General features: G+C 49.4%; 1 protein-coding gene across 1 annotated transcript; it reads left to right on the forward strand.

The window, feature by feature from the left end:
- The first annotated feature begins 212 nt into the window (after positions 1-212).
- EFHD2 (EF-hand domain family member D2) lies at positions 213-19,104 on the forward strand. The gene is made up of 4 exons (XM_074975655.1): positions 213-565; positions 12,690-12,837; positions 16,497-16,631; positions 17,528-19,104. Exons 1-4 carry the CDS (start codon positions 270-272, stop codon positions 17,660-17,662), a joined length of 714 nt encoding a protein of 237 aa, XP_074831756.1. The 5' UTR covers positions 213-269; the 3' UTR covers positions 17,663-19,104.
- The last annotated feature ends 5,504 nt before the right edge of the window (positions 19,105-24,608 follow it).

A 24,608-nucleotide genomic window follows, 5' to 3' on the forward strand; every position in this document is an offset into this window, starting at 1 on the left:
CCTCTGCCTGCCTCACCCGTCCGTCTGTCCTGCACCAAGCACCTGCCTCACCCGTCCGTCTGTCTGTCCTGCACCCCCTCACCTGTCCCCCTCCCCCCCGGCTGTGTCGGCCCTGCGGCCACCCCTCCCTCCCGTCTGTCCGTCCGTCGGTCGGCGGGCCGGCGCAGCAGCCCGCCCTGGCTGTCAGTCAGCGGGTGGGCGGGGCCGGCTAATCAGCTGGGCCCGTCCCCGCCGCTGCTGCAGAGTCTCCCGCGCGCCGCCGCCGGGCCATGGCCACCGAGGAGCTGGCCAGCAAGCTGAGCCGCCGGCTGCAGCTGGAGGAGGAGGGCGGCGGCCCCGAGGGGCAGGACGGGGAGGCGGCCGCGGCCGAGCCCGAGCCCGAGCCCGAGCCCCTGGGCTGCGGCGCGGACGGGGAGCTGAGCGCCAGGCTGCAGCGGCGCGCCGAGCTCGGCCAGGCGGGCGGGGAGCTCTCGCCGGGCGGGGGCCGCAAGGTCTTCAGCCCCTGCGCCGAGTTCCGCGAGTTCTCCCGCCGCCAGATCCGCGACATGGAGCGTCTCTTCCGGCAGTGCGTACCGGGGGCTGGGGGCGCCTGGCAGCGGGGGGGTACCCGGGGGGCGCAGGGGGAGCCCGGGGGCTGGGAGTCCCCAGGAGCTGGGGGTGCCTGGCAGCGGGAGGGGTGGGCAGGGGGTGCCCCGGGGACAGGAGAGTGCCCGGGGGCTGGGGGTGCCTGGCAGCGGGAGGGGCACCCAGGGGCTGGAGGGATAGAGAGAGCGGGTGCCCATGGCCAGGAGACTGGGGAGTTGGGTACTGGAGGGCAGGCAGCCGGGGGAGCCCATGGCAGGGACTGTGGCGGGGGAAGGAGCAGGTGCGTGGCCCTGCAGGGGGTGCCTGGAGGGACCAAGGAGTCTCTGGGGCTAGGGGGGCAGTGGGTGCCCAGGGCTGGGGAGGGCAGAAGCAGGCAGGGGCCAAGCGACAGGCAGGGCAGACCTGGACAGAGGAGGACCAGGGGACTTGAGCATCTCCCTTGGTGCTGGTGCTGAGGCAGTGTCCAAGGGAGAGGAGCCCTTCGGTGCTGGGCGCTCCCCAGCCACACCCTACAGAACAAGGATGCACTTGCACACACTGGGTGGCTGGGGGAGATGATGGTGATTCACCCCCTTCCCGTCCTTCCTCTGGGGAGAGATGCCTGTTTGCCTGGTGGATCCAGCGCTTGCTGTTCTGCCTCTGGGTGGGGAACCCAGTCCCCTCCCTCCTCCCGGCCTGTCCCTGGAGGAAGAACAAGCTGCCTTGGTGGAGAATTTCCCCAGTGACAGTAATCGGCTGCTCTGGGTATCGCTGTCCTATGCAGTAAGCCGGGCAGAGAGGGTTGCTCTCTTGCTTCTGGCAGCTTTGAGATGCCCCTCACAGCTGCGTGATGCTGGGGAGAGCAGCAGTGGCTCCATTAGGAGCACACAAAGTTCCCCTTTTCCTCCCCCAAATGACTTTCAAACCCAGTTGCATTAGGGAGGCTGGGCTTTCGATTCAAGGCAAGTTGTGCAATATGCCTGTCAAGAAGCGAGAAGACAGATATCTGTATGAGCTCCCCTCTGCTTTCAAGTGAGTCTGTCAGCGGTGCAGGAACTCTCCAGATGTGGACAGAAGAAGCCGTATAAGACAGGAGGTTGGGGTGAGGGTGGTCTGCCTTGTAGCTGTGCACTGAGCTGCCCAGTGCTGCTTCTGTAATAGTTTAATCTTGGGAAATCAGGTTCCTTTTTTTGGTCTAGTGTGTGCATTTTGCAATTTCTGCTTCTGGCATTGGCAGTGACTTGCTGTCATTTTGGAGTGTAAAAGAAATTCCTTCCATTGCTTCCCAACAAACCAGGCAGTGCCTGTGGCATGTTACACTTTGGAGCCATGGCTCTTCTTAGTAGGCTTGGAGTAGAGAAAAACCTGATATGGCAATACATTTTGCACATTGGAGCCATGCTGCTCGCTCTGTTCATTTCTGCGATATTCTTCTTGTTGGTTGGTCTCCATTTGGACCCTCCTGAGGTTCACAATATGGATAATCGCTGTGCTAATTGGAAAAACAACGAGAAGTCCTGTGGCACCTTATAGATTAATAGAGTTTTTGGAGCATTCTGTTAGTCAGTAACAGTGGTTCTTATCCTGGGGCATTCGCACCCGCCGGGGTTGCGTGATGCCCTTTCTGGGGGTGCAAGACGTGCCAGATTTTTTTAGAAGGTAATTCATCAAAAACACAAATTAAGCACAGGCATGTAAGTACAACTACTTAGTTTCATCAAACCTATGTATTTATTAACATTATACATTTTACATATATTTAATATGTATTTAAAAGTGTATAGACCCCCTCATCTCCATTTTTGATAAGGTGTGCAAGAACGTATTTTGAGAACCAAAGGGGTGCAGGCTGCAGTAAAGGTTAAGAACCACTGGTCTATAAGATGCCACAGGACTTCTTGTTGTTTTTGCGGATACAGACTAAAACAGCTACCCCTCTGATTTTTGCAGCCAATTAGTACGACTAAGTTATCACTAGTCACCAACAACAAGCTGTCAGAGAATCATCCTTAGAATTGTGGAATCTCTTGAAAACTGAAAAGAGAAGTTACTTCTGGTGTTCTGAAAACAGAAGAACTTTGCAGGCTGTGGGTTAAGTTATGAGCTGCAACGTTAATAATAGAAATAGACCGGGTGGCCTCTGTAGGAATCAGTTTCTATCAAGCTCGATGTTCAGACGTTATCTTCTCAGGGTAACAAGTTAAAATGCCAGAAATATAGATCCCATTAATGGGCTGTGCGGTCTGGTAATCTGCCCCTGGTACTGGCCAATCCCAAATGCATCAAAGCAAAGTGGGAAAAACCCATAATGTGCCTGGTCAGTTGTGTAATGCTGAGAGCCCAATCCTGCAGCACCACTGGACATTTTGCTATTGGCTCCGATGAACAGGAAAAGGGCTGAAAGAGGTGGAAAGGATGCCTCTCTGAGTATGTTATGACCATCAATATAAGGACCGGTCATTACTCTATAAATCTTGATCTTTCCTGCTCAGCTATTTTAAATTAGCATCCAGCTGGCACATGACTTATGGTGTTAGCCATTTATTTTAGCAGTGTTTAGTGAAATCAGTCTAGGAACAAATATTTAGAGGGTTTGTTATCTAGAAGGGCTACACTAAAAAAAAATAAGGGTGTTCAGGCCATTCGTCCATAAGCTCTTAATTGGAATCTATACAGAGATAAGTAGGTAAATTAAAATGGCCTGTCAGAAGGTCAGACAAGATGATCTAAAGGTCTCTCCTTGCTTTAAACTCTGACTCTGGTGTAAAATAAAAGCAGTGGTAGAATGCTATTGGGGTGGAAGGAACATTTCCCATTCTGTCACAAAACCTGAAATTGTTTTGTTTGAACAAGTTACTTTTCACTGGTTGCTTTTTGAATATTTCTCTGCTTGGACTTTTAAAAATAGATGTTTGGCTTTTGTTTACAGCAAGTGAGTAGTCGATTTCACTTCCAGATTCTCTGCACTGGCTTTTTTCTGCTGCATTGGTTTGCAGTGTCTGTTTGGCAGTTTGTTAATGTTTCCTCAGGAATTTAAGTTTTTCCTGGTTACAGAGATCTCAGTTTTGGACCAGTTCTGACCTTTGTCCTTTTCAAATTGGAATAAAACCCACTGCTCAGGGACATATACTGCAGGTCGTAGTTTAAAATGAGGAAATGCTGTGTCAGGCCATATTCCAGCCCAGCAAAAAGATGTATTTCTGATTATAGAAGTACAGAATGAGCAGTTTCCACACACTCGGCTCATTTTTGTTCTAATGTTACTAAGTTGAACGCATTTCTGAGCAAGCATTTTGCTGCAGCAGGAGGCTTGAGAGTCTGTGTGGGAGCTATAAACCTAGATTGCAGATTACAGTCAAACCAACAGTAACAGAGAAGTAGCCAAAGAGTAGACGTGTTAGTCTGTACTCCCAGCAAAACAAAGCAGCAGAAACGTAACGCTTTAAAGACTAACAAAATAATTTATTCGGTGATGAGCTTGCATGGCACAGACCCCCTTCTTCAAATCAAAGAAACCAATGGCATTCTTGTGTAGCAAGGTAATGCAGCTGGTAGAACTTGGCCAGCCAGCAAAACCTAGAAAATTCCAAATCCTCAACCCACTGGCGAATACAGGTAGCCAGAATACAAGATCAGATTGCTTTCTAGATTTGCATGTGTTGTTCATTTTGACTAAGAACTAGAGCAGTGGCAATCCCTGACAAAGCATTGCATTAACCTTCTGAGAAAAAGTCAGATGGAGAGAAATTTTCTCGTTGGTACAGACGAATTTTGCTGCTCCATTTTTTGTCCTGGAGACCTTTTTCAGTGACAAGACCGCCTGTGTTCAGACAACGTTAACAAGACATTTAGGAGAGGATATGGAGGGTTTTTACTCTGTTTAGGCCTGAGATGTACTCTCACCCCTTGGATCCTTGTGGAATGAAAGGACGAGAGAGTTCAAGGCCTGAAGAGATCACCACATCATCTCGTCTGATCTCTAGGATACTGCAGCCCATAATGCCACCCAGCTCCAGAGCTAAACCAACACATCAGAGCCCCCTAAACTGTTAGAGGAAAGGAGAGACTGAGGCACACCAGTGCTCAAAGCCACTGCAGTGACAGAGAAGTGATTAATCAGCATGATCATTCTGTTTCTAAATGTGTGTTTGCACGAAGGTTTCCAGAGCCCACTTTTCATAATCACTGCGACATTTCATGTGGGTGAGGGTTACCGCTGGTCTGCACCCTGAGATCTCCTGAGCATTTTGTAATAATCTACCTATGTGTGATCTCTCTGGTTCTTCATTGGACTGTTTCTCATTCTCTCTCCTTTCAGGGTGTTAAAGCTAGATGTGATTCATGCTCATTGGGAAGAGTCCGGTGGATTTCCCTAGTCTTTGGATCAGGCCTTCAGGCAGTGGCATGGATATAGCATTGAATCAGCAAATTTCTATTTGCTCCAAACCAGCAGAGTAGTGTAGGAGTGCTGGCCTGTCAGATTACCTCAGCTGAGCCTGCCAAACCCAGGAGTGATGTTGCCTTTAACATTTCTCTGTGTGTAATATTCTCACAGAACCTAAGGGACACTGATTTCGCCCTCCACTTCCTAACTCAATTTAGAGCATCTTTGAGATGTCCTGACAGGAAAACAACACTTGAAGCTCCTTATAAGATGAAAAGTTTGCAGAAGTAATGCTCTGCCCAGGAGTATCCCTTTGTAAAATCCTGCTTCTCCCCTTACCTTTTAAAGCAATAAATACACAAGTAAATAAAATTAGCCTTAAGTGAGCTCTCTGTCTTAGTCAGCCCACCTCCAAAGCTGTGCTAGCTTCTTCCCACTTGAGAGTTTTTACTTCTCCTCTTTCACTGCTGTTCTTTTTTTTTTTTTTTCCTAGTTCTGCTTTTCTCCTCTGTGTGCTTGCAGGCTGTCCCTCATCTACCCCACTGGCTTTCTGCTGAGTTGGTAAGGCGGTGAGGGGATAGGAGGGTTCTGCATTTATTAGCTGCTGGTCAAAAGGCTACACTGAGTTCAGGAAGTTTCAAATGCATTTAAACGTAATTTGAAATGATCTCACTGCTTTTTGCAGACTCTCGGGGGGGGGGGGGGGGGGGGCTGTTGCTGCCTCAGCAATGAAGTATTTGTATAAGGCGACCATAGAACCAGAGGCTTAGAAAGAGACAGGAAGCACAGTCATCTGCGTCTATAGTATAGGTCAGTCGAACACTTAGTCATCTATCTTCTCTGGAGCAGTTGTGGTAGAGATATAATCAGTACTTGTTTGCCTACAGTATCATATTTAATGTCGCAAAACGCCTTCTGATGTTGCTGAATTCGGGGCTGTGCTCTCTTCCTGAAAGAAGCTGGCAGATTTGGGGGGATACTTCTTCCGCAGGGAGAAACTGTCCTTCCTCTCCTATCCAGCACTTGGGTTTGCTGCCCTCTTCCTTCCAAGCACCTTGGAATCCACTTTGCATCAGGCTTCTAAAAATCAAGCTTAGATGGCGCCAACAGATAGATGCAAACACACACTGTCTCCAGCTAGCAGCTTGGTTTTAACATAGTTGGTCCTTCTCCTCTCTACCCGGCCAAATCCCTGTTAGCTCTGTTGGTGCCAGGTTGGTAAACTGGTTTAAATTATGTAGGCTCCCTGGAGCCAGTGAGGCCAGTAATTGGAGCAGAAGCAGGAAGAGCTTGCTAGCAAAGAATTTCAAGAAGCCTTTGACTGACCCTTCTGACCCAGAACTCCTTTAATGCTGTTTCTTTTGCAGTGGCTAATAATGGGCTCATTTACCACTTAGCCAGAGATTAGGAGCACAATTAAAGCCTGTCTCCAGGAGAGGTAATCCCTCTGTCCAAGTTGGGAAGTAGTGGGAATACACAACGCTGCAATAATTCAGCTGCAGGGTGTATTTAATGTTCTCCAGACAGGCTTTGTGAAATGCTGCCGTGAACTGACCCCTACTGGCTTGGGGAAAACAAGGGACTGCAGGATTTGCAGCAAGAGAGCTGCATTCAGCCCTGGCACGCAGAGAGTGAGTCATGCTAGGGAGGGGGCGATCTGCTCTGTCACCCAGGTTGACACACTGAAATTAAAATAGATCCCTAGAATAATGTACGGAAGGGCGAAGTAATGTCTCATTAGGAATGGGGTCTGCCATTGATTTGGAGCAGCGTTTGTTGCAGTTTGGAGAGAGTCCCAATCTAGAAAGAAGCTGGATCTTTGTCCCCCAAGCTGACTCTGTCATCAACTGCGTGTTCAACCACGTTTCCATGAGAGCTTCCTGTCTTCCAATGGGGTAGCAAGGTCCATGGACATGGGGAGGGAAAGGCTGAGAACCTTTGCTGCTACAGGAGCCAATCACCCCCCTGAGCCACAGGTTTGTCAGATGCATGGTGGAGCGGGTCCTTGCCCCCCAAAAGCTTATGCTCCAAAATATCTGTTAGTCTATAAGGTGCCACAGGACTTCTTGTTGGTCTTGAAGATGCAGACTCACAGAGCTACCTCTCTGACAGCTTCAGCTCTAGACTCTGTGAAGAGCCTGTGCTCTGCTGATGTGACAACTAAAGCTAAAGACACCTTCCTGGGACCCAGGGCTGGCTCACCTGGCCACGAAGACAGCGACTGCTTGTGTCAAAACCAAACCAAAACTTCTCCCCACCGTCATCCCCCCCCGGGGAAGAGGAGCAGGATTAACAAGGAGGGAGCAATTGGTGGGCTTTCCTGCTGAAAGAAAGGGAAATGGTCGGGTGGGTGTGGGCACATGTCCCGCGTTGCTTGTGCTCTGCTGATGGTGGTTAGGTGCTGGATCACTGGCTGGCTGAATGGCATCCAGGAGTCCTCCTGCTGCTGCAGCCTAATACCCTAGGGGCCTGCGTTGAATTGGTTCAGTTCAGCGCTCTGCAAGGAGGAAGCCTGACTCTGCTGCAGCAGGTGGACTCAGCACCACTGGTGAGCTCCTTATGGAGCTGTCCCTGTCCTGTGATCCAGGGATCTGACTTCACTCCAAGACAGCCAGAGAGGCTGGAGACGTGCTCCTGGGATCTTTTGGCCTCCCTGTACCTGTGCGTTCTGTGCATGGTTGGAGAAGTCTTGAGTTGCGCTGAATGAGCTGTAACAAGCAGAACAAAGACGCTGCTGTCGGGACAGCTCCACACGCTCATCTCTTCTGCTCAGGGGGCTAACCATCATCTTGCCTGAGAGCAGACAGCACAAGCTGGGGCTGGTTGGATGTTCTGCAGGCAAGCTATTTAGTGGGAGGCAGCCTGGGATGCTGGCCCACCACCAGTTACTCACAGTGCCAGCTCCTGAAAAAGGTGCAAAATGACTAAGACTTAGTTTTTGTTGCAAGGTAGCTCTCAGCTTTGGCCACCCACGTGGCCATCAGTTTCCAGGCACTACCCACCTCTGGCTGACTGTATTCTACTTCCAGCTTGGCCGCTGTGGCAAGACTGACCTGGAAAAGCCCCTCTCATAGCACAACAAGTGCGGTAGCTCCTGTAAGCAGTGCAGGCGAGAAAAGCCTCTGGAGTATTTATTTCAGAAATGGCTCAAAGCATCATTCAAAAAGCATCCACTCCCCCGCCCTGAGGGAGTCTTTCAGTGGGGCTGCTAACAGGCAGGGCGAGTGCATTCAAAGCCACAAGAGTGGTGAGCAAATTAAGTGCTTGGCTGTGAGCTGGAGGGCTTGAATACCACTGCAAACCAATCTCATTAGCTGCTCTCAGAAGACAGCCCCAGGAGCCGGTGTGGTCTCACGCATGCCTCTGGTGGTTTTGAAACACACCCAAAACCACCTTGAGTAAGCCACCAAAGCGAGGCCTGTCTCGTCTTAATGCTGTGCTGTGAATGTTCGGCACAAATGTGTTCTGCAATGAGATTTATGGGACACGTTTGTGATGAATCTGGATTTTTATTATAGTGGGCGTTGTCCTCGTTATGGGGAGCCTGGGTGCGGGATTTCTGCCCTGTACTGGGATGCAGTGGATCACAAGCAACACTGGTACCAGTAACTCTGCAGCCTCAGAGCTCTTGCATTGTAAATGGGGCCTGTATCTGAGGATGCTAAAAGTGCAAGTGAACCAATGTGATCCTTCTGCATATTGCTGTGCTCCAGTGACTATGGGCAGCAGCAAGCTGCTTTGGTCTCTTAAGGACTTGGGTCTCTTCATGCACTCCTTAGTTACAGAGAATGCCTTGCCAGAGAGGAGACCTTGGGCCCATTGGTGCATGCTGGATGACGAATTTCAATATGAAGCGTTTCCAGCTACATCCTGGTGATCTACATCCTGGCTGCTATTTTTAAACCCAGGTTGTTTTGTTGACCTGGGAGACTGGAGAGGAACCAGGTCTTCATCTAAACCTCCCACTAACAAGACACCTCCAGGGAGGTATGTGACTTTCACTAGTCATTTCTGTGACTCGTCAGGGAGGTTTTATACAGCTCATCGGGCAGATCCTCAGCATGAGGAGGGGGTGGAGAGGTTTTCCTCGCTCTTAACAGCTTCTCCTCCCATCCCTGTAGCTAATTTTGTACCTGAATGTGTTTGTCTCCTCTGCAGAGTGGGCAAAAACATTCCTGCTCTGAGGAGGATGCAGCTGGGAGTGGGCAGCCATGTGCCATAAAGACGTGTATCGAACGGGCTGGAGCCCCCCAGCTGGAGATCTGACCTCTTGCAGATAGTCTCTGGGTTTCTGATGTTCACTCACAGCTGCCAGGCTGGGAGGCTTGTGCCTCTGTCTCTCTCTCCTGCCCTCCCACCCACAGCAGTTGCAGAGCTAGTGCTTGATACAGAATGTACTGAGCCCTCCACCGTGTTGCCATTCCATTGAGTTAGTGAAATCTGTTCAGCTTGAAAAAGAGAAGGTTAAGAGATGACTCGATCATAGTCTGGAAATCTCTACATGGAAAACAAATGTTGGGCAAAAAGTCAAGCAGAGAAAGGGTGAAAACAGGGCCAGCCCTACCGATGCTGGTGCCCTACGCAGCCCAAAACCAATGGGGTGCGGGGGCCTGAAGCTATAGGGGAAAGGGGTCTCCAGCTCGCCCAGCCCAGCACTGAGCAGGGGGAGGGCGGCAGCTGGAGTCCATAGGCCACATGCAGCAGCACAGGGCACCAGGAAATTTGGGGCAATTTGGTGCCCTATGCGGCTGTGTGTTTTGCCTGTCCGTAGGGATAGCCCTGGGTTAAAGCATGATCCCATGGCCAGAAGTGACAGCTACCCCAGTTCAGGCTGGACATAAGTTGTCAGTTTTGAATGGTCGGAGGAACCAACTTGGAGAACCCATGGTTTGGTTTGGTTTGGTTTTGTGTCAGTGCTTGCTGGTACTGAGTACCGACCCCTCAGCAGCTCCAGCCATGGGAAAGGCCTGTGGGGGCAGGAACGGGGGACTGGGGCTCCGCTGAGTACCGACTCCCATTTTTTTACCAAAAAGGCACCAAGGAGAACCACTGCCAAGAATGGTGGTGGAGACTCCAGAACTGACCACTTTAAAATGACGACCAGCTGCCTTTCTGAAAGAGCCCTTCCAGGGATTATTCTGGTGAGGTTCTCTGGCTTGTGCTGTGCGGGAGCTCAGACGAGGTGATCACAGTGGTCCCCTCAGACCTTGGAATCTCTGCTGAAGGAGGGGATGGCCACTGCCTCGTCTCCTGCTTGCTTTGTGGGTCTGTCCCTGAGTCTGAGCAGAGTGACTCCTCTAGTAAGTTCTGGTTTTCTCTATGCGCCTGTTTCAATTGTCTGAACAATAAGAAGAAATATTTTAATGGTGCAACTCACCCCCCACCCCTGCAAATCTGTAATTTTGTCGTTTGTTTACTTTGCCCTTATCTGTTTGAAAGGAGAGATACATAGGGTGTTGTCCAAACACCATCAACCCTCCTGCTTTGCCCTGTTCAGGTTAGCATGTCCCCAGGCTCTTTCCACACCTACACGGCCTCTGATCTTTGTCATTAGCCTGGTGTTTTTTGTGGTTATGGTGATAAGCACCAGCTGTTGCCAGACTTGGAGGTTGGAAAGCAAATAGACTCCCCCACTAAGCATAGGTCTTAATCGCACTGGGTGACAACAGTCACAGAGAGGTAGCTGTGTTAGTCTGTATTGGCACAAAACAAAAACAATTCCCTGTAGCACTTGTTAGTCTTTAAAGTGCTACGTGACTGCTTTGTTTTTTGGGGGGTTAGTATAGAGGTATATAAAATTATGAGTGGCCTGGAGACAGTGAACAAGAAAAAATTATTTACTTGTGCCCATAATATAAGAACTAGAGAACACCAAATGAAATTAATGGGCAGCAGGTGTAAAACAAATAAAAGGAGATTCTTCTTCACACAGAGCACAGTCAAAGTGTGGAACTCCTTGCCAGAGGAGGCTGTGAAGGCCAGGACGATGAGAAAATTTAAAAAAAATGCTGGATAAATTCGTGGAGGTTAGGTCCATTAATGGCTATTAGCCAGGATGGGTAAGGAATGGTGTCCCAAGCCTGTCATTGTAAGAGGCTGGAGATGGATGGCAGGAGAGAGATCGTTACCTGTTCGGTTGACTCCTTCTGGGGCACCTGGTATTGGCCACTGTCACCGGGCAGGATACTGGCCTAGATGGACCTTTGGTCTGACCCAGTATGGCCATTCCTATGGGTGACAACAGGCTGCTTAATATATGGGGCCAGGCCATTAAGAGAGAAAGGTAGCTCCATTATTTGAATCATTTCTTGACCATGGATTGAGAACTTCAGAGTATCTGCCTGGTTGGCTTTCACACTGGAAATATACCATTGGGCAGTAGATTAGCTGCTTTTCTAGCGTGTGTTGCTGGAGAAGGACCTGAATGCTAGCGAGAACCAAGACAGGCTTTAGGTGCCTTAGCAGGGAGGTAACTGTGTTTACTTGATGTGTAATTCAGTCCCCCGTGAGGGCTGAAGTCAGAGGTCTTTGACTTACTCTACACTAGCTGGAAAGAAGCTTTGTGGAGTTGCATTTCTTTTTGCTTGCAAACTGGCCATTCAAGAGGGGCTGTAGTGAAGCCTTGTGGGTGCATGTGTAATGCATAGGCTCAGTACTATCCCTGTGCATCGTTTGGGCTGGTCTCCTGTACACAGGTGGATTTCACTCTCGGGAGGTTATAAAACCAGCCTTGCCAATTTCACGGCTATGAGAAGCATCACAGACCATGAAATAGGCCCTTCCTGTGAAATCTGATGTCTCCTTGTTCCTTGGAGCACTCCATCAGCAGAGGTTTCCTAGCTCCGATTGGGCAAGGGAAAGGCAGGACTTGTCCCTCCCCTGCAAACTGCTGCGGTGGTGGGAGCAGGGAACCAGATTAGATCCACTTCTAGGTGTCTTCCCCCTGCTGCAGCACTCTGTCTGGGACTAGGTTGGCAGCCTGAGGTTCCTTCAGCTGAGTGTGGAGCATGGGCAGGCAGTGCTTTTTGCAGCTGTACAGAGAGATAGCAAGTATTGTCTCCCACAAGCTGGTCAGGCCCAGCAGCAAGGAACCCCTAGCTAGGGTGCTCCCAGCAGCACAGGGGAGATCAGAACTTCCTATGGTTGTGTGTTACAGAAGTGAGGATGCAATCCCATGACCTCCATCAATAGGTTTGCCCTCCCTGTCTCCTTTTGGGTCGGGACCTACAGTTACAATACCATGAGCACCTTTTAAAAAGCTGAAAATGTGAAATGTACTAGTGGTCAAATCCTGTGGCTGTGAAATTGACCGTGATGGGCTGTGAGTTGGGCAGAGCCCCAGTTGTAAATTCCCCTCCTGATGCTTTGCTGCATGGCCCTGGAGAGGGAGTTAAAGGGTGTAAATTTCACCCATCATGTGTTATCATGTTTCCCTCAAGTGGCTGCAGTCCCAGAGGATGACAGCTTAGTAATTACTCAGAGTGAAGACTTTTTTTACCTCAGCTACCATTTAGCTCAGCTGGGAGAGGCATTGGATCATTTGATACTGAAGTTCCTCAGTTCCTCTGACTCCATAGAATATACTGAATCCATGGTTCATCTGGACTTGCAAAGGCAACACTGATGGGATGCAATGGGTAGAGTTCTGGTAACACCCTGGAAAATTCACAGGATTTCAAATTGCAAAGTAGCCATTTCGGGAGGGACGCTGGTCTCTGTAATGATTGTTTCTGTTTCTTAGGTATGATGCAGGGAGAGACGGCTTCATTGACCTGATGGAACTGAAGCTAATGATGGAAAAACTAGGAGCACCACAAACTCACCTTGGGCTGAAAAATATGATCAAGGAAGTAGACGAAGATTTTGATGGCAAGCTTAGCTTCCGGGAGGTAAGGCCTTATCTGGTGAGCAGAACCAGGGTGAGTGCTCCCAGGCAGCACAACCATCCTGGATTGCATGCCTGATTCATGGGCAGCACCTGCTTCTCTGCTAGGATACTGGGGTTTTTAGATGTTGCTCCTGTCTGCCAGGGCAGGACAACTGTTCCTTCACTCCCTCCACTGTGGTCTTTGTCTTCTCAGTTGCATCGTATAGCTAATCCCGCTGCCTCAGAGCCCTCCACTGCTGAGTATCTGTGCTTTTGCCCTTGAAAGTAGCTGGCTAAAAACACTTCCAATGTGTCCTTAGGACACTGCAGAAGGATGTAGGTACCTTGTTGAGGAGTGTCTTAGAAATGCTTGAGAGGGCTAGATCTGGGTCAGCCTGGAGTCAGGCTGGGATGAGTCAGTATCTAGACCCACCAGCCTCATCCTCCTGCAGTAGCCCTAAGGTAACGGCCTGTCTGTTGAAGGTAGGAGAATTTATTAGCATGCACCCCATGTAAGTGTCTGTTGCATTGTGCCTTGGGAAGAGGTTTGGGCTTAAATGCTGGGCAAGCCGCGTTCAGGCATTGTTACAGCTGGCAACTGCAACCTGCAAGTGAGAACATCCTGCTGTGAATAAGGCTCATACCCCACTTGCCCAGCTGGAGCATCTCTGTGTTTGGCCTCCTGATGCTGATGTGATCCATCCCTTCAGCCCTGATCCCACACATGCCAGTCCTTAAGCACTGGAGCAGTCCCAATTGACTTCAGTAACCTGCCAAATCTGAGGTTACCTCCGACTCCCAGCTCCCATGTCTTTAAATCACCAGCATTCTGCGAATGCAGGGGCTCTTCTGATTCTGCTTTCTTTGGGCTCGGCAAAGCTTCTGTGATGCTGGGGAGGTGGCCGGGATGCTGGAGTTTGTTCTGTGCAGCCCGTGGGAAGGGATTTGACTCATTGGGGGAAGGTGCAGAAAGGCTCAGTGCCCAGTCACTGGAACGAGGGGGGATGTGTACATTTGCACGTTTGGCATTTGATCCTGGAAGGGCCGGGCTGCTGCTCAAGGAACTGGGAAAGAGGATGAGATCTTTATCCCCTCTGAAAAGAGCTCTGGCCACCAGGCAGCCAGCTGCCTCTGTGCTGAGCTGTGAAGCAGGACCTCCTGTCTGAGCCACACTTGAGCCATTCCAGGCGTTCCCCCGGGGCAGCCACTTGTCCAGACCTTGGCTCACCCACTTCCTGCATTGTCTGCCCTGCAGCACATGCCCCTTGTACACCGACTCAGTCAGGGCCAACAGGGAGTCTGCCCCCAGGCCAGCTGCTCTGAGAGGGAGATGAAATGGGGAAGAGGAGAGTTGGCACGGAGCTGGGAATGACTGAAAAGTAATTTAGGACAGAGCGGGCAGGCGGGCGCGCGGTTCTGTTTCACTGTGGTGCAGTTTTTACTTCCCCTGCAAGGTACCTTAGGCAAAACGCATGTTAAATGTGAGCCGAAAGGCAGAAGACGACTCATAATTCAGCATGGTGCCCTCCCAGTCCTCTGCCCATCAGGTGCTTAAATAGGGCAGTTCCCCGGAGAACACCACATAGTTAACCTGCTTGGCTGAGCACTTACAGACCAGTCCAATCTCTGTTCGGTTGGATGAGAAATTAACGTGTAAGCTCCACAGCAAGGGTGAGCAAACTTTTTACATCAGGCCTCGCTTTTTATCCCTGCAGTTCTCAGGGTCCCCTCCCTACCTTTCCTAACGTCATCCAAATGGATAGGTTCATATGAAAAAACCCTTTTGGCAGGAGTAAGAAAATAAATCTGTAGAATGTGAAAACTTTATTAATCAGTAGCAAAATGTGAATACACAGACAGGAAAACAGTGACAGATTTCAGCGTTTTTAATGAGATGGATGAGCCTGAGACCCAGCAGCCCATCGTGCTGGGGCCCCCCCTTAGGAAATTTCAAACCCCCTTGGCCCCCTACTTTGCACACCCCTGCCATACACCAGGTTCTCCTGGCCCAAAAGTCCCCCCGGACAATGGAAAGGATTAACCGGTGCCTTCATCATGGCTTTAGAAGTACTCACAAGGCAAAAGATACACCGTTCTGTGCTAGTTCATGACTGGTTATAGGAATCGCAGGACAAGGCCAGAGGCTGGTTGTGCAGGTCAGACTGGAGGTGGATGGTCCTTTCCATGTAAAACCTGGGAAGTTTTGCAACCGTGTCACTTCCTTCTCCTGTGTCATCTGCTGCATGGTCCCCACCCACCCCCATCACACCTGCTGGCTTCTTGTCTGTAATCTTCCCGCTGGGGCCCACATTCTGCTGCAGCCTTCACACTTCTGTGCCCTTCCTCCTCCCCGCATGTCCCACGCTTAGCTTTAGCCCACGGCGTCCATCTCTCCTACAAAATCCTCCTTCTTCCCTGCGCCCCGAACAGCCTCGCTGGCCTCATTTCACATCCCTTCTCAGCATTCTGGACTAACAGGCTAGCACCAGTCTCGGCTCAATAAGAAATGGTTAACCCTGCTCTCTCCAGCATCTCTCCCCATAGAGACACCCCACCCAGACTAGGGGAGCTTTGTCTGTTAGAGTCTAAGCTCCTGCAGGTGTTAATGCGTTCTTTCAGTCGCTGAAGTGGCATGTACTCCTACATAATAAATCGTAAGTCCAAGGGGGAATGGTGGTTTCTAGGGTGCTGCTTTCCTACAAATCTGTTAAGTTTCTCCAGCACTGAGCATCACCCCTGAGGTCGGATGCTCGTGCAGATGCATGGCCCCATGTGGGAGATTCCCAGTGAGTTACTCTGGTTGCACTGAGACCCTGGGATGACAGGCGCAATCTCAAAATAGCCTGTCTCTAAACATGCTTCCTGTGGGAGCTGCAGGGCTCGCTGCCTTAAACAGCGTCCGTGCAAAAGCCCTCTGCTCTTGGGGCTTCTTAGTGAAACCTCTGCAGATCAAAGAAGAGCCCCTTCCAAAGAGAGAAGTGGACTTTAGTGCCTTTGCCTTGCTGCTCATGGGATGGCGTCTTCCTATCCTATGCGCTGTCCAGGATGCTGTCCTTGTGTGTAAGGGACACAGCTGCAAGCAATCCTGAGCTGTTGGCATTCATGCTTGCTTGCTCTTTGCAATTGTATCAGCACTTGCCCTCAAAATACTAATGAGCAGATGTGCGGGAGACGTGCTACAGCCCAGTATCATTCACAAGATGAATATTCATCGTGTCTGATCCTACAATAAAGCTGAATAATATAGTCATGCTGCCCAGTGAGCTAATTGTCAGCATTTAAGCTGTCAGCATCCTCTTTTCTTGTTATAATGCAATCTCCTAACTTGCACTCTTGATGCAACTGACCCTGAATGTTGTGTATTAGGACAGGTCCAGAGGGCAAAATTCTGGACCAAGGCCGAGGAGACCTGGCTTCTCCTTCCTTTGCCACTGCTGGCTTGTGACACCTTGAGCAAGTCACTTTTCTACACATCTCTTTTTTTCCTCTTCTCCTCTGTGGCTGTGGAGGTTTGGCGTGTCCTTTGGGCAGGGCGGCTGCCCAGCACCTCGTGCAATGGGGCACTGACCTGAGTCAGTAATCAATAATACCGGGCGAGAGCAATTCTGACTTCTCAGAGTTCTCTTTAGCTCTCGAGCCACGTTGAACCTGCAGCAAACATGTGCCTCTTCCCTCCGACAGTTTCTCCTGATTTTCCGCAAAGCCGCGGCGGGTGAATTGCAGGAAGACAGCGGTCTTCACGCCTTGGCGCGGCTCTCGGAGATCGACGTCTCCACGGAGGGCGTGAAAGGAGCCAAAAGCTTTTTTGAAGCCAAAGTAAGGAAAAAAAGAAATTGCCAAGTCGTTTTAGTGTCGTTTGCGGGAGGGGGATGCATGATGGTCAGGGGAGGGGAGAACGTAAAGCACGATGGTGTTTTCCATTATCACAAGGTAAAGCTGGGCAGGTAACTTGTGTGCCAGGACTGGAAGGTGGGTCTGAGAACAGTGCACAGCTGTTCAGTTGTCCTCGGAGGTGGAAGTCAGCGCTGTATAGAAAGCCACTCTGGAGCTGGGCCCAGCACACTGCCAGGTGCTTCCCAGGGAGCCCCTAGTGGCTGTTTGCATCCGAGAGAAGAGCGTGGCTGGCCGCCTGCAAAGCTGGCGCAGGTGGCATCAGCTTATCCCAGTGAGGCTGTCGAATCACAGGTGGGATGTCAGAGGTGCTGGGCAGGCCTGCTGGGGGGGCGGGGCACAAAGGGGGCAGTTGCCCTGGGCCCCTTTGAAGTGCCACAGCAGAACTGCTCCACTGCTCTTCATGGCTGTGAGGGAGCGGGAGGGTCCAGCACCATGGTCTGGCTGGCAGTAAGGTCTGATAGTTATTGGCCCCACCCCTTCCATCCATTAGCCCTGCCCCTTCTGGGGGCACAGGGCCGGCTCCTCTCCCACCTTGCCCTGAGGCTCATGGTTGCCATCAGCCCCACCGGTACTGTGGCACAGCGTGTGCTGCTGGTTTGCCCATGATGAGGTTGGATTGTGGTTTGTAGATGAGTAGCGCGCAGAAGGCTGGGGAGAAGCCTCGCTCTTAGGGCCTGCCCCCGAACCACCGACATCAGCGTAAAGGCTCCGTAGGCTTCACAGGCCTTCGGCTCATGCTCGTCATGAGCCATCGTACTGCCCATGGCCTTGCAGGGTTGGCTTCCCTGACTCCTTGCCAAATGCAATTGAACTTCCAGGTCCAAGCTATTAACGAAGCCAGCCGCTTCGAGGAGGAGATCAAAGCGGAGCAGGAGGAGAAGAAAAAGCAGGCGGAGGAGATGAAGCAGCGCAAAGCTGCCTTTAAAGAGCTGCAGTCCACTTTCAAGCAATGACTGTGGGGAGAGGGGGCAAAACTGGAGAGGCCACGGAAGCTCAAAGCAAACCGCTGTCTGGGAAGTGCCCACAGCGACTTGTGTAAGTGACGGTCGAACAGACCCATTTCGAAAGAATATTCTTTGTCTGTGAATCCAGAGTCATTGGACCACCTCCAGGCACAGGCTGCTACGGGTGTTTATCATCCTGTTTCCTTGCACTGTAAATATTGCAAGTGAAGACTCTGCGAGCCCATCCCCACAGGTCTGTCAGCTGTTCTGTGATGACATGTCTGTGAATTGGGATGGGGGGTGTGGGGAACTAACGCTGTTTTTTTTTTTTTTAAAAAAAGTGTGCTCTGAACTCGTGTGTGTTCCATAGCTGTGAACCATGTTGTAAACCAAACCGTATGTGATGCACTGGGGCTGTGCCCCAGGCACTGAATGTACTGGACTCTGGACTAGCCGCTCCTGCTTGTGCAGAAATGCCTCCCGCCACTGTGAGCACGTGCGGTCCTCTGGAACCATTCCACACTTCATGCTTTAAATCACTCCCATTAAAGGTCAGTAGCTGAAACTGTTGCAAAAATCACCTGTGGTCAGGCAGCGTGGTCAGAGATCTAATCCTGCCTCTGGCACAGATTTACTGTATGGCCTTGACTGAGTTGCTTTAAACTCTTTTTGACCGTACAATAATACAGTCAACTCCTCTCTCCAGGGAATGTGAATGAAAAGCTGCATTTTAAGCAGGGCCTGCCCCCTGGGAGATGCTAAGCAACCAGACAGGTCCTAAATGGTTATATGCACTAAGGGCTCAGGTCTACAAGCTGGACAGTTCCCTGATCTGCCTGGGATGGGAGGAGGTGTTATGGACCCACCGCACCTCCAGGAGCTGCTTGGCCTATTGCAGACTTGAGACCCACGTGCTGCATTTCATTAATAAAGCTTCGTCTCTCTCTGCGTTCTCTCTGGGTAAACACTCAGTACCCAGGTATTCGGACACAGCATAGTCCTGGAAAATGCAGCTAATGCTGGCCCCAGCCTGTGTTTGTAATCTCAGGCTTGGTCCACACTAGGTAGGTCAGTCAATTACAGATGCACAATTCTAACTAAGGCCCTTGAGTAGCTAGAATTGATTTATCTGCTATTGATTTACTCACTGTCCTCACTGAGGAAGGTCAATGGGAAAGTTTCTCCCATGGGACCCCCCTTTCTCCTTATGATAGTGAGGAGTACAGGGGTTCACTGCCGACTCCTGATAGGTTGATTTCGTGCATCCCTACCAGGTGCATGAAATCAAACCCCAGAAGATCAACCCTGAGCAGGTAGCTCTTCCAGATATAGAAGACATTGCCTCGGTGGATTCATAGGTGCTGTTCCCTATAGTGAACTGTGACCATAGAAAGGGCCTCGTTGGGAGAACACACACAGGGGATGCCTTTGTGCCAGGCCTAAAAATTTTGATAAACTGCAAAAAAAAAAAAAAAAAAAAAAGGGGGGGGGGGGGTGTGTGCAGAGGGGGTGTGGAAATTCCCAGGCATGCTGGGGAAACTTACTGAAAACAGCTACAGCTCTTTAACAACGAACAAATATGCAGGCTGGAAAACCACCTCTCAAAAGTGCTTTTAAATGTTTTGCATGCACTGTGATTTTTAAAAGGGACAAATTCTTAACACTGTTGTTTGGTCCTTTCAGGTTTTATAATAAAAACATACATGTAGCTATGTACCTGCATTTATGATGTGTTGAACTGGAATACAGAGAAACCTCCATTGCACAAAGTGGTGTTTGTAATGGAAACCAATAGAATTGTTTTAAGCCTGTCTGTAAGCATGAAAAGCCTGAAGTAACCCATAGTGTTGTCATTCAGATGAGGACGTGAAGTGCGGAGACTTGACTTTTAAGTGTTGACGTTTACTGCAAAAAATATTTTAAAAATCTGTGCCACCGATATGCAAAATTCAGAATTTTCGTATTCATCATGACAAGGTAATTGCTTGATTGCTTTTAGACTAACCCTTTATTTTGGTAAAAGATTTAAGAAGAAACCCATTGGTGAATTTAGAGGTTTTATTATTTTTCATATGATTATTTGCTGAAAGATTATATTAGTTTCTTCCATTCTTTTACTGCTTTTCTTTAACAAATGTTTATACAGATGAATTTAAAAGTTGTTGCTTTTTTTCCAAAGGCTACTTTCATTCAGTGGTATAATTATTTTTTTTAACTAAAATAAAAGATATATTTCTTATGCATGTGTGCAGCTGATGCCTCGTGAATTTCAAATGCAGAAGGATTTGTGTATCAGACAGAGAATAATAATACTTAATAATAAGTCTATATAGTCTTCTGTGGGCTACAATATTGTGGTCTCGTTTCAGTAGTTGGCAGGTTGTGGGTGGTGTGGTAGACAAGTCACGTTGTTTGATGGTCTTTTCTGGCTTTAATCTCATGCATCAGTTGCTTGTTTAAATTGTAGCAGCATTCACCAGCTGTTTAAAATACAAAGCTGTTTTTGGCATGAGGTAAGCATCACATTGCTCAGTGAAGTCGGAACTCTGGTGGCTTTTAGCATCTACAGAGCGGTGGTTTTGTGACTAGCAATGATGCCTACCTGTTGGATTTAAGTCCCTAAAGTAGCAGTTAAACACCCAAGCCTCCATTGTGAATCTAGTCTTAAAATGTCTCCTGCTGCAGTTGAGAAGTTTTAGACCCATTCAGTCTAATAAAGTTTCTAGTGATCACTTCCTACGTAAGGTAGGCATGGTTAACATTGGCTCATGGGATTAGACAGCTTTGTGTCCTCTCCCTAGATTTAGCTTGAAATTGAGCACGACTCTGTGGTGGTGAAGGGCAATGCACTTCCCCACTGTGTTACTCAAAAATACTTCTGGTCGCCAGTTCTGAAAAAGGAAACAATGCAGGAGGTGCACCTGCAGTATTGTCTGGATAGCCACTAGCAATATATAAATCCCTGCAAAAAGAACCTGAAGGTTGAATTGAGAACTAAATCACACTGCCACCTACTGTGTAGAACTGCAATAGGCATTTGGTTCTCTGTGGTTTTTCCTAGTGCTGCTTAAACCAGTGGCTCTCAAGCTTTTTCAAGTGACAGCCACATCTCAAATGCATGGAAGCCTCTTCTCCCTCATCACCAGCTGCTCTCTGCAGACCGGTTTGGAAACTGCTGATTGAGGCCCATCGCCTAGACAAGAAAATGCAGAGAGAAAGTCTGAGGGTTAGATTCTGCTCTTAGATCCACATTGAAATCAATGGGAGTTTGAGTATGTTTCTGAGAGTGGATTTTGGTTCTTAGGACATCATCTGGCCCACAGACCAGCAGCCTAACCTTGCAGGGAGCTGTACAAACTGTAGGGAACACCAAGGCAGGTGCACAAGTTAGAGAAGTTTGGAGGAGGCACAAGTCTGTGTGCACGTGGCTGGAATGCTCGCTTAGCACCTCGGTCGGCTGTTTTAATTTTACAAACACAGAGTCCACATGTTGCTGCCCAGCATGCAGTAACTAGGAGGTCTGGGAAGAAATTCAGAAAACAAGCATTCAGGCTGAAGATAAGGAAGATTGTTCTGTTGGTAGATCTTGGAGTGTTTAACAGCTTCAAGTAATGGCAATGTCATTACTGGGGCCATGTAAAAAATGGGCTTGGCAAAGGAAGGGATCAAAGCCACTGTTCCTTTCCCTTACTGCTCCCTGATGTGGAGAAGTCTGAGAACCACTGTGCTAGAGGACAAGGTAGAGATCCCTGTGCAACCCTTAGGTAATGAACTAGCCAAGAGAATATTTCTGTCTTGCGTGTCTGAGTCCATGCTTGACCTTAGAAACTGACCCAGTGGAATAATGGCAAAAAAATAACTTTGGCGCTGGATCATTTTAGATTCTGGATCTAGGTTCCTAAGGAAATGGACTCCTAATGCTTATTCCCTAATCTGCCTCCTAATGACTCATGGATTGTGTGGAGGCCCTGGGGAGTCGTACATGAAATGTTCTTCACCCCAAATACTTGCATATGAGCAGACGCCCTATTAAGCAAAACGTTTCAGTGTGCCTGTGGATTCCTCCTGAATAATTAAATCCCAACTGCTGTTTGCTTTCCTGCTCACATCCCTGTCAGTGAGCTCCGAGGAATGGGAAGGAAGAAATAGCACAAAACTCGGCATTGAGAAATGTTTTCTAACACATCATAAAATAAGTAAGTTGCCCATGAATAATCCCGGCTGCTGCCAAACCAAACCAAACCTTCCACCTTCTTCTAGTGGATAAAATTTTCAGAGACCCAAAGGAAGGTAGTCACTCAGCCCCACCTGAAAATCAGGGGATCAGGCACCGGATTCCCTCAGAAAACAAGATGGAGATGGAAGACCGGCTAAAGCAGAAGCGAAACAAACAGTCCAGAGACATAACAGGGGAGAACACGAGATGCGTTCAAGGGAGACTTGGGAGTAAGCTGAGCTGTGGGAAGAATGAAGCATTGGAAAACTAAAGCTTTAGGCCCCAGGCGATGCATGAGTGGTATGGTGATACCAAGTGCTATGCAGGGGCAATCCCAGAAAGGCAACTCCACAGAGACCAATGGTGGGGGGTGTTGCTGGCTATGATCAAGTGAGGTTTTCTTGTGCTGTTGTTTTTAATACTCAGTCCTGCTGTCTTCTCCCCACCCTCCACAGCCAGACTGGCTGAATCTATGAAGTTTAAAAGCAGCCAGCAAGCCCCATGTTGGCCATACCAGCAAGCAGGAGAGAGCAATGTCCTCTGCCTGCCTCCCACCTTGGCTGCAGTGCCAGCAGATCTTGGCTAGAGGGCTCTCAGGTAGCTTTCAACAGCTCAGGGCTGACAGTGGGACTGTGGGTTTTGCAGCCGCAAAGCTGACAATAGTGTATAGAAAGCAAACATTCAGGCTGAAAATAAGGACAACAGACAGGCTGCAGAAACAGTGGCGGCTCATGTGCACACCCACCACCTCATTGTGCAGGTTCCTGTTTGTAAGTAGCTGCGTCAGAGCTGAGAGGATTACATTTCCTACCTATCAACTACATTTGAGATTTTTATTTTAAGGCCAGCTGAGCACTAAGCTCACCTGAGCTGACTTCCTGCCTAACACAGGCCTTGTGACCTGCCCCAGGAGTTTGTGCCGTGAACCTATAACTTCTGTTGGCCTCAGAGCACAGCTCCAGTGGAGGGGGCCAAAACCGTTTCATGCAAGGCATCAGCTGCAGCAGTGGTGTCTACGGAGCATCTTCAGGACCATTTGCAGGTGAAACTGTAGGAAAGGAAGCTGCCGTGGATTTTCATGCCATGCGAGTTGCAGGCTCCATGGAATTCTAGGGTTTGTGCCCTCATGCTGTGTTAGAACCAATGCTTAGCCTAGTGCTTTCAGATGAGTGCCCTGCCAGGGGTGCACGCAAGTGACTAGGAGGTTTACCAGTCACATCTGTTGCAGCTGGAACACCCCAGCTGATTTGCCACCAGCCAGGGCTGTGAGGAGCCGAGCAGCTGATCACACAGTTTTCATGACACAGCTGAAAAATGAGTCTCTGAATATTTACCTATTTATCTTTCTGGGAAACACCTGTTAGCCAACCTCTTCCCTCTCAGGAGCCTTCCAGCAAGAAGCAAAGCAGATGCGGCCTCGGCTGTGGGAGCAGGGCTGTATGTTTTATGACGTGTGGAAGAACTGCAGCATCTTACAGCTGAGCTCTTGGCAAGGGCCAGGCCGTCCCTTTGCAATGGCTTCCACAGGGGTAGCAGCCATGAAAAGGACAAAATATCTCGCTCCCACACTTCCCGCCCTGTTCACTTCATCACCTACTCCATCGCTGTGGCTGAGCAACCTCAATGAATTAAACTAGAACTGGCTTTAAGGCATCATTCAAGCCAATGGTCCAGCTAGGCTGGGGCCGGGCAAACTTTTTTCTGCGCTGTAGCAGAGAGCGTCTCAAGGAGCATTAAATGAGTGCTACCTACTCATTGACTGTGTCTACACTAGCACCCCCCTTTCAAAAGGGGATGCTAATGAGACACTTGCGGGGTATGCTAATGAGGCGCTGCAATGAATATGCAGCACCTCATTAGCATAATAGCAGCCACAGCACTACGAAAGTGCCGGTTTTGATCATGCACGGCTTGTCTACATGGGGTCCTTTTCGCACGGACCCCACAGATTTTGAAATCCCCTTATTCCTATTTGGTTATAAGAATAAGGGGATTTTGAAGCAGGCCGAGTCCTTTCAAAAAGGACCCTGTGTCGACAAGTTGCACATAATCAAAAGCAGCAATTTTGGAGTGCCGTGACTGCCATTATGCTAATGAGGCGCTGCATGTTCATTGCAGTGCCTCATTCGCATATCCTTAAGTGTCTCATTAGCATCCCCCTTCCGAAAGCGGGGGCTAGTGTAGACACGGCCTTTGTGGGGTATGCAAATGTCAGCCCCAGCTGGAGTTGGAAAAACAGAGCAGCTAATGTAGGCTAGTCAAGAAGAAATGCCCATTAGGTGATTTAAATACAGTACAAATGTTCTGGGTGGAGACTTGAGGGTGCTTTACTCACCCCAGATTCACTGTATAATATTGAAACATCAGCTGGTTCATTGTACCTAACATCCTGGGTACACCTGAAAGCAACAATTCCTTCCAGGTCCTAAATAGTGTGTTGATGGTAACAAGGGGCCACAGTCTTCTCTCTTGGACTGATGGAAATCCAAAGCAATGCTCCCAGAAGCACTGAAGTTACACTAGTGCAAGGGCAGCGTTTGGCTCCCAAAACTGGTTTAATCCAGCTGGCAGAAAAGAAAATCAGTGTGTGTGCATCCATCACCCTGTGGGGTGGACCAAAGAGCAGGGGGGAGTCCAACCAGCAGAAGAGCAGGAAAGAGTCATTCCTCGACACTAAGTATAGACGTTACTGGGAGATCCATCAGTTCAGGGCCGACTTGCCAGGGTTTGATTTTGTGT

The sequence above is a fragment of the Carettochelys insculpta genome, chromosome 23, assembly GCF_033958435.1.
Source record: "Carettochelys insculpta isolate YL-2023 chromosome 23, ASM3395843v1, whole genome shotgun sequence".
Lineage (NCBI taxonomy): Eukaryota > Metazoa > Chordata > Testudines > Carettochelyidae > Carettochelys > Carettochelys insculpta.